The sequence below is a fragment of the Plecotus auritus genome (assembly GCF_963455305.1).
Source record: "Plecotus auritus genome assembly, chromosome: X".
NCBI lineage: Eukaryota > Metazoa > Chordata > Mammalia > Chiroptera > Vespertilionidae > Plecotus > Plecotus auritus.
In genome coordinates this window covers 32,214,537-32,227,876 of record NC_137784.1, presented here as the reverse complement: position 1 = coordinate 32,227,876, position 13,340 = coordinate 32,214,537, and the positions used below count along the sequence as shown (strand labels likewise).

General features: G+C 38.9%; 1 protein-coding gene across 5 annotated transcripts in view; it reads right to left on the bottom strand.

Annotated features, from left to right (window-relative positions):
• CHM (CHM Rab escort protein) overlaps window positions 1-13,340 on the bottom strand; it is a 259,883-nt gene that overhangs the window by 147,119 nt on the left and 99,424 nt on the right. For all 5 annotated transcript variants that reach the window (XR_013959779.1, XR_013959780.1, XM_080652894.1 and 2 more), the window contains one exon: window positions 4,432-4,825. Coding sequence is in view for 3 of the 5 variants with exons in the window: in XM_080652894.1 (XP_080509020.1) it covers window positions 4,432-4,825 (394 nt within the window). In the remaining 2 variants the exon portion in view is untranslated. The remainder of the gene's footprint in view (window positions 1-4,431; window positions 4,826-13,340) is intronic.

The window sequence follows — 13,340 nt, the reverse complement described above, 5'->3', positions numbered from 1 at the left end:
AATCAAAAAGTGGGCAGAAGACCTGAAAATACACCTCTCCCAACAAGACATACCATCCAAACAATCAATAGATATATGAAAAGATGTTCAACCTAACTGGCTATTAGGGAAATGCAAATCAAAACTACAATGAGATACCATCTCACACCTGTTAGAGTGACCATTATCAACAAAACAAGCAATAACAAGTGTTGGACAGATTGTGGAAAAAGGGAACCCTCATTCAGTGCTGGTAGAAATGTAGACTGGTACAACCACTATGGAAAGCAATCTAGCAATTCCTCAAAAAATTGACAATAGAGTTACCATAGGACCCAGCAATCCCTCTCCTGGGTATATACACGAAAAACTTGAAATCATGTATTCACAAAGACATATGTACCCCTATGTTCATTGCAGCATCATTCACTATGTCCAAGACATGGAAACAACCAAAGTTGTTTGTTTGCGGTAGGACTGGATAAAGAAGATGTGGTACATATACACAACAGAATATTACTCAGCCATATGAAAGGATGAAATAGCGACATTTACAACAACCTGCACCTTGAGAACATTACACACCTTGAGAACATTATGCTAACTGAGAAATCAGTCATAAAAAGCTAAAAACCATATGACTTCACTCATATGTGGGATATAAAACTGAAACTTGTGAACACAAGCAGTGTGATGGTTGCCAGAGGGAAGGGGATGGAGGGAAAAGGGGTAGGAGTCCTAATATATGGTGACAGAAGAAGATTTGACTTTGGGTAGTGAGCACATGGTATAATATACAAATCTTGTAACATAGAAAACCACACCTGAAACCTCTATGTTCATGCTGACCAATGTCACCCCAATAAATTTAATTTTTTAAAAAAAGATATCACTCAAGAATGAAAATACATTTAAATTAAGACTATTCTAAACTTTTGTCTGAAGCTTAGAAATAATGAATGTTACCATATTTAAACTTAAGCCTTTTTTTCACCACTCTATAATGCACTACCACAGCAATTTCACAGTGGTGAGAGGCTAAAGTATATTTCAATGTGATTAAAATAATGGGCACTAGATTTAATAATTAATGATTTTTGTTTCCCATGGACTGTTGCTTCCATAAGGGTACAGACATTCTTAGAAATGAGTTTTAATTGTAAGGACTTCATCTTTGTTTATCTTGTCTATTAGTCTAAGCAGTATAATACTATGGAATATTGTATTTAACTAACCTACCCTGAGCTATAAAATCACTTTCTAATAGGCTGCATACATGGATGGGTTTTGTAAACTGTAAAGCACCACATGAGATAGAATGTATGTACAAATGTCAAGTAGTTTGGAGATATCAAACTGAACTTAGTAAAAAGTAGGGCTACTGAAAAGTATTTGGCAATCATTACAAGCTTAGATGTAATAACTGCAACTTTAGAATAGATAAAATTTCCAATAAGTGACTGAATGCCCCAATATCATGGAATACAATGCTTTCTAACCAGTGGTTACTCAGTAAATATTCTCTAAATGACTAGCATTAAAAATGATAATGTCTCTTGTATTGCTATGGTTGTACATTCTTTAGCTAGTCCTGTTTTTGTAGGAAGAATGCAGTAAATTATTACTGGTTATTTAAATGTATGAACCCATGACAACTATGCAGAACAAAATACAATGCCTTGACCTCTCTCGATATGTTTGTTTTTAATTTTTCCTAAGAGAACCATTATTATGAACCATTCAAACTCATAAAATACCCAGAAATCTTCGTCAGAGTCTCTTGAAATGTCTTGGCATCTAAGAAACTATCACTCTCTCCACTATAACCATCCTTCACTTTCTTATTTAAATAAATAGTGTCCTAGTTCCAAAAATGAAAAAGCAATGTCTTATACCATTTTCCTTTGCAAGATTTGTACTGTATTTCAGTTACCCTAAAGGTTATAGAGACTTTTATGAACTAGCCTTGATTCTTAATCATTATTTATTTCATTGTTTATTTAAGGCATTCTAAATTCCAAGTAACTAATTCAAAATGAAAATTTCAGAACAAAACATATTCATTACTTGATATCCAGTTGTTGTTTTTAAGTTTTTTAAAGCTACTTGCTGCTCATGAGAACAGGAGGTCTATTAGTGAGCTATGATCAAACTTCCACCTACAAATCAATAGCATAGGTAACATGGAAAGAAGGTGGAGAAGAAAATAGATAATGCAGAATTATGAAGTAGAAGCAAGGTAGTAGCTAATTCAGACCAGGACAGAATCTGGCACAGAGAGCTATGTGATAGAAAGAAACAATGGACAGTAAAAAGATACTCATATTTTCAGGCATTAAGTTCAAAGAGAGTAGCAGTATGAGGATATGAGATTGTATCAGTAAAATGTGAGGAGTGTGCAATTCATCCCTCTCATTACTCTTTAACTTGGAACTTGAAGAGAGCACATTAAATTGAAAAGTCTAGTTTTGCGGATGGACTGATGTTATTCACTACCCTCCCCTACTTCTACTTCTTTTATTTTATTTTCCTCTTTTTGTTAAATTTATTGGGGTGACATTGGTTAATAGGAGCATACTAGTGGCCCGGTGCATGAAATTTGTGCACATTAAAAGGGGATTACTTAGAGGAAATCTTTTAATAGTGGTATCTGCCATTTCTCTACAATACAAGTGTCAGAGATGAAAGAAAATTAGTAACATGTATATGAAAATCTTCCTCCTGTCAGAGTCTGGGGCGCGCCATGGGTCCCAGAGTCAAGTCCCTGCCCACTCGCAGCACCTCAAAATTGCGTGAGACCCAGCCCAGCCAGCCCCACCCCCATTGGGTGAGATCCAGCTGGCCCCACCCTTGTCAAGCCCTGCCAGGCAGAGGGCGCAGCCTCAGGTCCCCCAGTGCACCCTCAGGTCCCCCAGCCTGGTGCCAGGGCAGGGGGCACAGCCTAAGGTCCCTCGGCCCAGCGCCAGGGCGGGTGGTGCGGCTTGAGGTCCCCTGTCAAGTCCCACCGAGTGGGAGGTGCGGCCTGAGGTCCCCCGGCCCAGCACCGAGGCAGGGGGAATGGCCTGAGGTCCCCCAGCCCGGGCTGGGGCGAGGGGTGTGCCTTGAGGTCCGCCGTCAAGCCCCACTGGGTGGGGGACGCAGCCTGAGATTCCCCCATCAAGCCCCACCAGGCTGGGGGCACAGCCTGAGATCCCCCATCAAGCCCCGCCAGGCAAGGGGTGCCACCTCAGGTCCCCCGGCCTGGTGCCAGGAGGGGGGCGCAGGCTGAGGTCCCCCATCAAGCCCCACCAGGTAGGGGGGTGCAGCCTCAGGGCCCCTGTCAAGCCCCACCTGGTGGGGGGTGCAGCCTCAGGTCCCCCATCAAGTTCTGGTGGGCGGAGAGTGCAGCCTCAGGTCCCTCAGCCCGGCGCCAGGGCGGGGGGGTGCAGTCTGAGGTCCTCTGTCAAGCCCTGCTGGGCGGGGGCCGCAGCCTGAGGTCCCCTGCCCCAGCCCAGTGCCACACAGCTTCAGGTCTCTGCTGATTGCTCATTAAGGCTCGTTACAGGAACTCGGCCTCTGCTGTGGGTGTGGCCATCTTGTGTTATGGAAACCTTGCCTCCACTGTGGGTGCCGCCATCTTTGTGATGGTGTGATGGTCAATTTGCATATCCCCTCTTTATTAGATAAGATAGATTTCAGGTTTAGTTTTCTGTGTTACAAGATCTGTGTATTGTCTACCTCTTCTCACTTTCTTATTGGTTGCCCTCAACTTATAGGACTTGGTCTCTTTAATTTTCACTTGGTCTTTAAATTTTCATTCAACCCTATAGCTTAACTCTTTAAGGCCATTATCCTTTATCTTACTGGTTTTCTATTCTTTTGCACTAAATTAGTCTTGCTTTCTATAAACCCAATGCAAACCTGTACCCTTCTAAGACTAAGACACTGACCTAACATTAGAGTTAAGGATGGAAACAACCAAAGACAATAGCATTCTTCCTAGCCTCCCTGACCCCACTTCTATTAAATTATCCTCTGAAGCCCTTACACCTGAACAAATGATTTTCAAAAATGCATTTGTTTGTTAAGAATGTTCATTACCACATAGATGTTAAAACAGTTACTATATATATGGGCTAAAAAAAGCTCACTTAATAGACTGACTATAAATAACATGAATCTGAATTAGGATCATTAGACTTTTTCTCTTGATAGAATTCAAATCCATACAGTAGGAGAATATTAGGGTAGACGTACGCTCTAGTACAAAAGTATCCTTGCAATATAATACTGAGCATTTTTAATGATTTTGACCTATATGTAAAGATATTTAATGGAATTAAAAATCCTCTATTACAAATTTAGAAAACAAATGTTCTACACTTCACAGAAGTGTTCATGGCCAAAATACTATTTTCAATCAACTGAAAATTAGTATTGTTCTATGACAAGATGGGCAAAATTGGTACTTACCTTTGATACCAAATCAATATTAAATTTCCTGCCTTCTTTAACAATTTGTGAGTAAGTAATCCTATTTTTCTTTGGTTGTTTTGCGATGTCTTCTACTATAGGCACATTTTCACTTGTTCCCTCTTCTGAAGTTGACCGCATACAAGTTTTATCATCACAACAGTTTTCTTTCACCCTGGTCACTTCAACATCATGTACTTGTAGGGCACTCCCTGGAGTTTGTTCTGTGAGCACTTCACTGCTCACAGTGCTTAATGACTCATCTTCTGTAGGCAGGCAGGCAGAATTTGCACCTTCTGTGGAGTTGGCAGATTCTGTGGAGTTCGCAGATGTCATTGAAGAGTGATTTTTCTGCAGTGCACCAGCCTCTTCAACACCTTCATGCAAATCCTGACTAATGAGAAATTATAATAACAATCAATACCACATTTTTTTATAATTGTACTTGGTTGCATTTTTATATTTTAACTTGTAATGATAATTTTTATTTCTTTACCCCACCGAATCTTATCAAGTTCACTGTACGTTTTGCCTTCTGTGACCCACACATTAAACATTCATCTGCTCAGGTTTCAATACAATGTGAAACATAATTAAGATTTATGACTCAGTGGTTGAGCATCAACCTATGAACCAGGAGGTCACAGTTCGATTCCTGGTCAGGGCACATGCCTGGGTTGCTGGCTCAATCGCCAATAGGGGCATACAGGAGGCAGCTGATCAATGATACTTTCTCATCATTGATGTTTCTACCTCTCTTTCCTTCTCCCTTCCTCTCTGAAATCAATAAAAATATTTTTTAAAAAAGATTTGAAAAACAAAAATATTTCAGTGTTTAGCGGACTGCGTCACAATATATTTTTGAGAATTATTTTGCCTTTTTTTTAATTTCTTTTTTATTAAATTTATTGGGGTGACACTGGTTAACACAATTATACAGGTTTCAGCAGAAACCGGTTTGGCTCAGTGGATGGAGCGTCGGCCTGCGTACTGAAGGGTCCCGGGTTCAATTCTGGTCAAGGGCATGTACCTTGGTTGCAGGCACATCCCTAGTGGGAGGTGTGCAGGAGGCAGCTGATCGATGTTTCTCTCTCATGGATGTTTCTAGCTTTCTATCCCTCTCCTTTCCTCTCTGTAAAATATCAATAAAATATATTTAAAAAAAATTATACAGGTTTCAGGTATACAATATAATTCATCATCTGTACACTGTATTGTGTGTTTACCACCCCAAGTCAAGTCCCCGTCCATCACCATTTATCCCCCTGACACCGTCCTCCATGAGCCTCCTCTGGGCAATCACCACACTGTTGTCCTTGTACATGAGTTTTTTTCTCTTTTAAAGCAGACAAGTGAACTGTATTTTTGAAACAAATCAAAATAGTGCTCAAGAACTAATAGCAACTCACACGTTAGAATGGCTATTATCAATAAGAAGTGTTGGAGATGTTGTGGGGAAAAAAAGGAGCCCTCATTCACTGGAGGTGGGAATGTAAACTGGCACAGCCACTATGGAAAACAGTATGGAGTTTACTCACAAAATAAAAAATAGAGTTACCATATGACCCAGTAACTCCCCTTCTGGGTATCTATGAAAAAAAATTGGAAAACATTTACCTATAAATATACACACCCCTATGTTCATTGCAGCATTATTCAGTGACTAAGACATGGAAACAATCGAAGTGCCCTTCAATAGAGGTACCTAGAAGATATGGTACATATATACAATGGAATGCTACTCAGCCATAATAAAAGATAAAATACTACCATTTGCAACAACAGGGATGGACCTTGAGAATATTATGCTAAGCAAAATAAGACAGTCAGAAAAAGCTAAGAACCGTATGATTTCACTCACTTGTGGAATATAAACCTGAAACTCAGAAACATAGACAACGTAATGGTGGTTACCAGAGGGAAGGGGGTGGGTAGAAATGGGTAAAGGGAGCCAATGGTAACAGAAGATGATTTGACTGTGGATGATAGGCACACAATGCAATAAACAGATCGTGTATTACAGAAATGTACACTTGAAATCTATATAATTTTATTAACCAATGTCACCACAACAAATTTAATCTACACTAATAAAAGAGAAACATGCAAATTAACCATCACTCCGATACACCAAGCCACGCCCACCAGCCAATCAGGAGCAACTATGCAAATTAACCCAACCAAGATGGCGGCCGGCCACGGAGCTGGAGCAAGCAGGAGGCTTGGGTTGCCCCGGCAATGGAGGAAGCCAAGCTTCCCGCCCACCCTGGCTGGCCCTGGCCTCTGTTCAAGGCTACAAAATTTCAATAATAGAAAATAAATAAATCCTAGATACTTGCTTCCAGCCAGCCCTGGCCTCCGCTCAAGGAGGCACTGAAAAAAAAAAAAAGAAAGAAAAAAAGGAGGGGCTGGGACCTTGGGTTGCCGGGGGGTGATCAGGCCAGGATGGGATGGCAGGGACTGTTGGGGGTAAGCAGACCAGCAGGGGGGCCAATTGGGGTTGAGCAGGCTGTCAGTGGGGGTCAGTTGGAGGTGATCAGGACAGTGGGGGGGGCAGTTTAGAGTGAGCAGGCCAGCGGGGGGCAGTTGGGGGTGAGCAGGCCAGTGGGGAGGGAAGGTGGGGGTGAGCAGGCCAGTGGGGGGGGCAGCTGGGGGCGAGCAGGCCAACAGGGGGAGCAGTTGGGGGTGATCAGGCTGGCAGAGGGGCTTTGGAAGCGAGCAGGCCGGTGGCGGGGGGCAGTTGGGGGCGAGCAGGCTGGCAGGCAGAGTGGTTAGGGGCAATCAGGCAAGCAGGCAGGCAGGTGAGCAGCTGGAGCCAGCAGTCCCGGATTGTGAGAGGGATGTCCAACTGCCAGTTTAGGCCCGATCCCCGTAAACTGGCAGTAGGACATCCTTCGAGGGGTCCCAGATTGGAGAGGGTGCAGGCTGGGCTGAGGAACACCCCTCCATGCATGAATTCGTGCACTGGGCCACTAGTAAAAAAAATAAAATACTAATAGAAAAATGTTTTCAAACATCGAAACCCTACCAGATAAAAGCTTCCTGTTTCTTTCTCTAAACCAAATCACCTTCTTTATCTACTATCTTCTGGTCTCATCTCTCCTACTATCCAACATGGCATCTCTAATTCTTAATTTATCAACTCTAATCTCCATGTGTTGGTCCACATAATTTGTTTATTCTGGGTTATTCTTTTCACTTCCCATAATGTCATAATTCCCCCCATCCCCAAACAATGAGGTACTTCACCAATCTATCCACTCTAAGAAAACGTTTAAATTTCACTTTGAAGATGTCATCCCTAACCCAACTACACTCATCATTCTATTATTACTCCATGCCCCCATAATACACCAATGAAATTTACCTTGCATTCACTTATCAGTTCCTTTTTAACACAATAAACATTGTAATAAAAAGGGTAAAATGAAAGAATAAAATAACTTATTTTAGATGTCAATAAATAAAATTCCATTATATTTTTACTGTTATAATCTAGTAATTTTAATTAAATATAATGAAAAAAGGAATTGACATAATTAATGTTATGATACTTTCTAGATCTAGGAAACTATTGTCAGGAAAGCTCTAGTCCTAGATGCATTATTTTGCAAATATTATGCAACTCAAAATCTCTCAGATTCCCCATCTATAAAATGGAAATCATTCCATCTGCCTTACTTTTCATGAGGCTGTCGTAAAACAAATGAGCTACCATATATGAAAAGTATTTTATAAACTCTAAAAGATTATTCTAAGATTATATTAATCAAATATATTTTTAAACTTCCCACAGTTAACAAGCAACTCAAAACATATGTACCTAGGTTTTCTGAGAACATATGTTGAAAGCTCTTTTGCCACACAACAGCACCATTGACATTAGTGACACTCAAAATGAAGGGCGATAATAGGCAATGCTATTTGTATATTTTCTACAACATTGTTTATGCTCTGTATTTACTTTCATTATTTTGAAAAGCAATAAACCAATGTGTGTTGAGAATTTAAAGTAATAACTTCCAGCAAAAGTTCCATGCCTAAAGATTAAACTGAGAAATGACAGGATAATTTAATTACACTTTACAGATAAGACAGAATATGGCAACTTCTCTTATTACAGACCATGATAAAGACACAGTGAAAATTGAGCACAGCAACTGATCTAGTCAGTAGCTCTGTATTGCATTCTGAGAAAGGGGACTTTGCAGAGTAAATGAAATGTACTAACCAATGCTGGACAATCTGGAACATATAAGTAAAAAATACTTAAATAAAGGTATAAGTGTAAGGAAAGAAATTATTCTTTGTAAATTTGTTTGATATCCATAGTCAAACTTTTAACTTTTACTGTTCTCAACATAATAATTTTGTAAAATTTCTAGCACTATGTAAAACATATGCATTAAAAACACAGTAGTGTCCTTACTTTCCATCCATTAAAAAAAATCACAATATTTTTGAAATTCTGCCAAAATTGAATTTAATTCCTAACTAGAAGTTATAAAAACACCAGAACATTCCAAAAACTTAACCTTCACTCAATTCCTAAGTAAAAAAATTCTGTTCTTCATTTATAGTGAAAAAAAAATTAAAAAGATAATTTAACCTTTTGAAGCAAACCAGAATAAAATAATAACTCAATTTTATTAATTTAAAATATTTGAAAAGTATAAAGACATATTTGCCAGTTGAAAGTGAATGTCACTGGATTATATGCTCTCAAAGGAATATTTGACTTCCAATGCTACTATAATTTTAACATATAAAGGAAAAAATCTACATCATTATTTCTTATAAAGAAATTTAATAAAATGGATTTTGTAAATGAAATGTAATGTTTTTATACTGCTAATTTGAATTTCAAAGGCCATTTACAATACAGTATAACAATATTTTTTAGATAATTTTACTGAATTACAACTGCTGAATACTGCTTTGTATAATGCATTTTTTACTAATTGCCAAAAATTATATATAACCCTGAGAATTTGTGGTAATACAAATTCTGACAGTATGTAGTACTGCTTATCAATTAATGGTAGGAACAAAAGAACACTTCAAAGTATATGTGTCTTATTATTGCCTTGTAACAGTCACCCTTTTAGATGAGTCAAATGAAAAATTACCAGCCAGCTGGTTAATTTATCCAGCACAAGTGTTCACTATTTATTTTTCAGTCATTTACACCTTTTCTCCCCAGTACAGCTTGTTGAAGAGATTGTATTCTTTAACTCTGATGTATGCATTTTATTGTAAGGCCATTCATTTCTGGTTTACACATTTATATGTTATACTGCTAAAGCAGCTGTTTATTCCTGCAAATAAATGTTTATGGTTACTCATAAGAGTTACAAAAATCGCACTATCCAAAAGTTTTTGCATTCTGAGAAGTAATATTAAAAACAACAAAACTGTAATCAATTTTGAATTGTTGCAACATAATATATTGGTAGACATATTTCACTATTTATTACCACTTAAATTGTTAACACATACTGTAGAATATAGCTGAAATATCATATCAACCTCCTGTTAACTTCTTCAAGAACAAAATTTCATAAGGTGGGATATAGCAGGTACTGTTGGTTGCCTATAGTCAACAAGCATTAATTACCCTCTACCTCCCTGCCACAGAGCTGGAATTTTATTCCAATACAGGATAGATCATGATTGATCAAAAACAAGCATAGTAATTTTACTAACTTTTGTTAGTAATTGCTTTTGGAGTGAGCCCGTTATCTAGTTTTAGCCACAAAGACAAGGGAGAGTCTGGTGGGGCTTCTTATTAAAAACTATTATAATAATAGCAAAAAAAAAAGCACACACATGTTAAGAAAAACTCTCCCACTTCTTTTTATTTTTAAAGATTTTTGTTGTGTAAAACCCTTTTTGGAATCATGGCAACCATTCTATAACTCTGAAAACTGAATAAGTGCAGAGCAGGCACCCCAGAATTCTAATGAGATTAAGCTGCTCAATTAACAAATTCTCCAATGACCAAACTACCGACATACTCACCTGCTCATGTGCCACCTCTCCTACCTACCTATCCATCTACTTGTTTAAACCACTTTTAGTTGGGCACTGTGTAACTTGCAGCCTAAAACAAACTTATCTGCACATAGTATTAAACAATATCTTCGACTGAATTTTAAAAATTATAGAATTTTAGATTACTATTAGAATAATATGTTTATTTTGGTATCGATCCACTAGAGTTGGTTCATCTGCACATCTGAGGTGCAAGTAGTCATTATCATGCCACAAAAGGAAAACACTGTTCAATATTATGCAAACAACAGAGCAGAAAAGGCACAAGTTCTTGTCAATATTTTAGAAAGATAAACTACACGGCATTATGAAATTAACAGGCAACAATTTTTTACTCAATAATTGTTTGGGCTTGTGTGAATTAATGCAATATGCCTTTTCATAGCCTGTTAAATGTTTAAAAGTAGAAATAATAGATGTTTTTTGCTCTCCCATATAAAAAACAAAAACATCCTGTGGCATATACAGTCACAACAACTAAAGGACACTGGATTCATCCATTATCTTCCTAACACTGGGAGTTAGACACTTTAATTCCTCATCATACATATGACTATTTTATAATACTAAATAGTATTCTAGTAATTTAAAAAAGTAAATCCATTTTAGGTGCTAGTCTGTAAAGGAAATAGTTTATTCACTTAGTGGAAAGGCTCCCTTGATGTGCACACATGTATTTATCTGCTGCATGAAATATAACATGATACATTTGTAACAGCACAAGTTTTAGAGTTACACAGATCTGGAATAAAGTCCTGGTTCTCTACCTCTGCCTCCCCCAACCTTCAGATTATGTGTAAGTAAAATATAGCTACAACTCATGTGCATTGCCATGGCACCGATTAAATAAAATCGAATGAAATAAAATATGTAAAGCACCAGGTTATAGCAGTTGCCACAAACATAATATCCAATAAACGCTAGTCCTTTTAGAGTTCTCTTCCGTAAATCATAGCATAGTTACAATATTTGTTTTAAGGAAAAACAATCGATGCATAGCAAAAGTATCTCTGGCCCAAGCTAGAAATTACCCCACTTATTTCAAGCAGTCTTCAGGATAACAAAAGCTGTAATATAACAAAATAATCTGGATAATTCTTTAGAGAATTTGTGGTTCCTGGACTAAACTATGATAATAGACTAATCACTACAATTTCTAATTTATTATTTACCTTAATTTTGCAATAACCAAAAGTACTAAGTTTAAGGTTCAAAAGATCACTAAAACCATTAGGTTGAACACCAGAATTATTTTTTAAAATAAATCACCAACAATAAAAAAAATGTGCTCTCATATGTGTTTATGTTAGAGTAGGGTATTACTGATTTGCCATGAACTTTAATGCAGTTTCCAAGTGATGCCTCTATAATAACCTAATTATTATTTAACATGAAAGGAGGAAAGGGGAGACTAGATAATATAAGCATACCATTTATACAGCTTTGCCAAAAAGCTGCATTTAACAATCTCCAAGTCTGTTGCCTGCTAAATGATGGGGGAAAGGACCAGATAAACACAGTTCAGACACATGTCCAGTAAGGTCTGAGTGACATGGGAAGGCACTTGTCAATCTTTCACACCTGGGAGCCAGTCAATGGCCAGAATGGATATGGCCACTGCATGTACCAGAAACCTGAATATTTAAACTTTCAAACAAAGGAAGCTAACTTGCTTCTCTCTCTGGTTCCCCAGGGTTCCTATGACTCCTGTTGCAGGGGTCTTCGCTCCCTTGTGCCCATGTGGCCCACAGCCATGTGGGGCTCCACACATGGACTAATGGACTTTAATTAGCCCGAATGCTGAACCTCACCTGGCTGCAACATGGAATGGAAGCTCTGGACACTGGCCCTGCTTCTAGATCTGCTGCAACCCCAGATGCCCCTCTTTCATGACTGGCTTAAGGGGCAAGGGACTTTGGAACCTGAGGAATGTAACTTCATGCAAATAAATCCTTTTTCCACATCTCAATCTCCCATGGGGTCTTCTGAAAATGCTTATTTCAGTGATACCCCAAGAACCTTCTCCCATTCGCATGAGCAAGGAGGAATTTGATTAGCCAGTAACACAAGCAGTGGTGATGGTTTTGCACTGATCTTTCTTCCTTGTCCTGTACTTGTAATCAAAGATTAAAAATAAAGGGCTTCCATTCAAGCTGGCAGATAGGTAAATGTGGCACTTGTATCCACCCACAACTACATCAAAATTACAACTAAACTACAGAACAAAAATCATTGAAATCTAGCTGAATAGAAGTCCTGCAACTAAGAGTATACAGATGAAGGCACATCAAGACTGGTAGTAGGGACAGAGATACTATACAACAAGCATGACAAATAAACGAGGCATGCAGCCCACTGGCCGCGAGTCTGACATGCTTGCTGTACAGGCTGGTCCAACACCCATGTGTGGCAGTAAAAATTGGAAAGGATAACTCAGCTGTGGAGGTCCCCACTGAGGAACAAGGGCCATACCAGGCCTCCCAACTCAGGGTTCCTGTGGCAGGAAAATAATACCACATAACTCCTGGCCGTAAAAATCAGCAGGGAGTATGGCTGAGACTGAGGTTGCTGGAGTCCCAGGATTTCCTCCTAAAGGGCCTGTACACAGACTTACTCAGACTCACTATCTCTGAGCTCCAGCACTGCGACAGCAGCTTGAAAGACACCAAGGGCATATGGGAAGGAACTGAACTGTTTCAAGACGAGGGCTGAAGGGGCAGCTTTCTCCCAGATAGAAGTAATGGCAAAAGCCACTGTTCTTTTGCTGACCCCTCCTGCTGCAAGCCCAAGTTAGCACCATATGTGAGTCTCCATCAACCTAACAACGTTTGCCCTACCCTTCTGATTCCCTGACA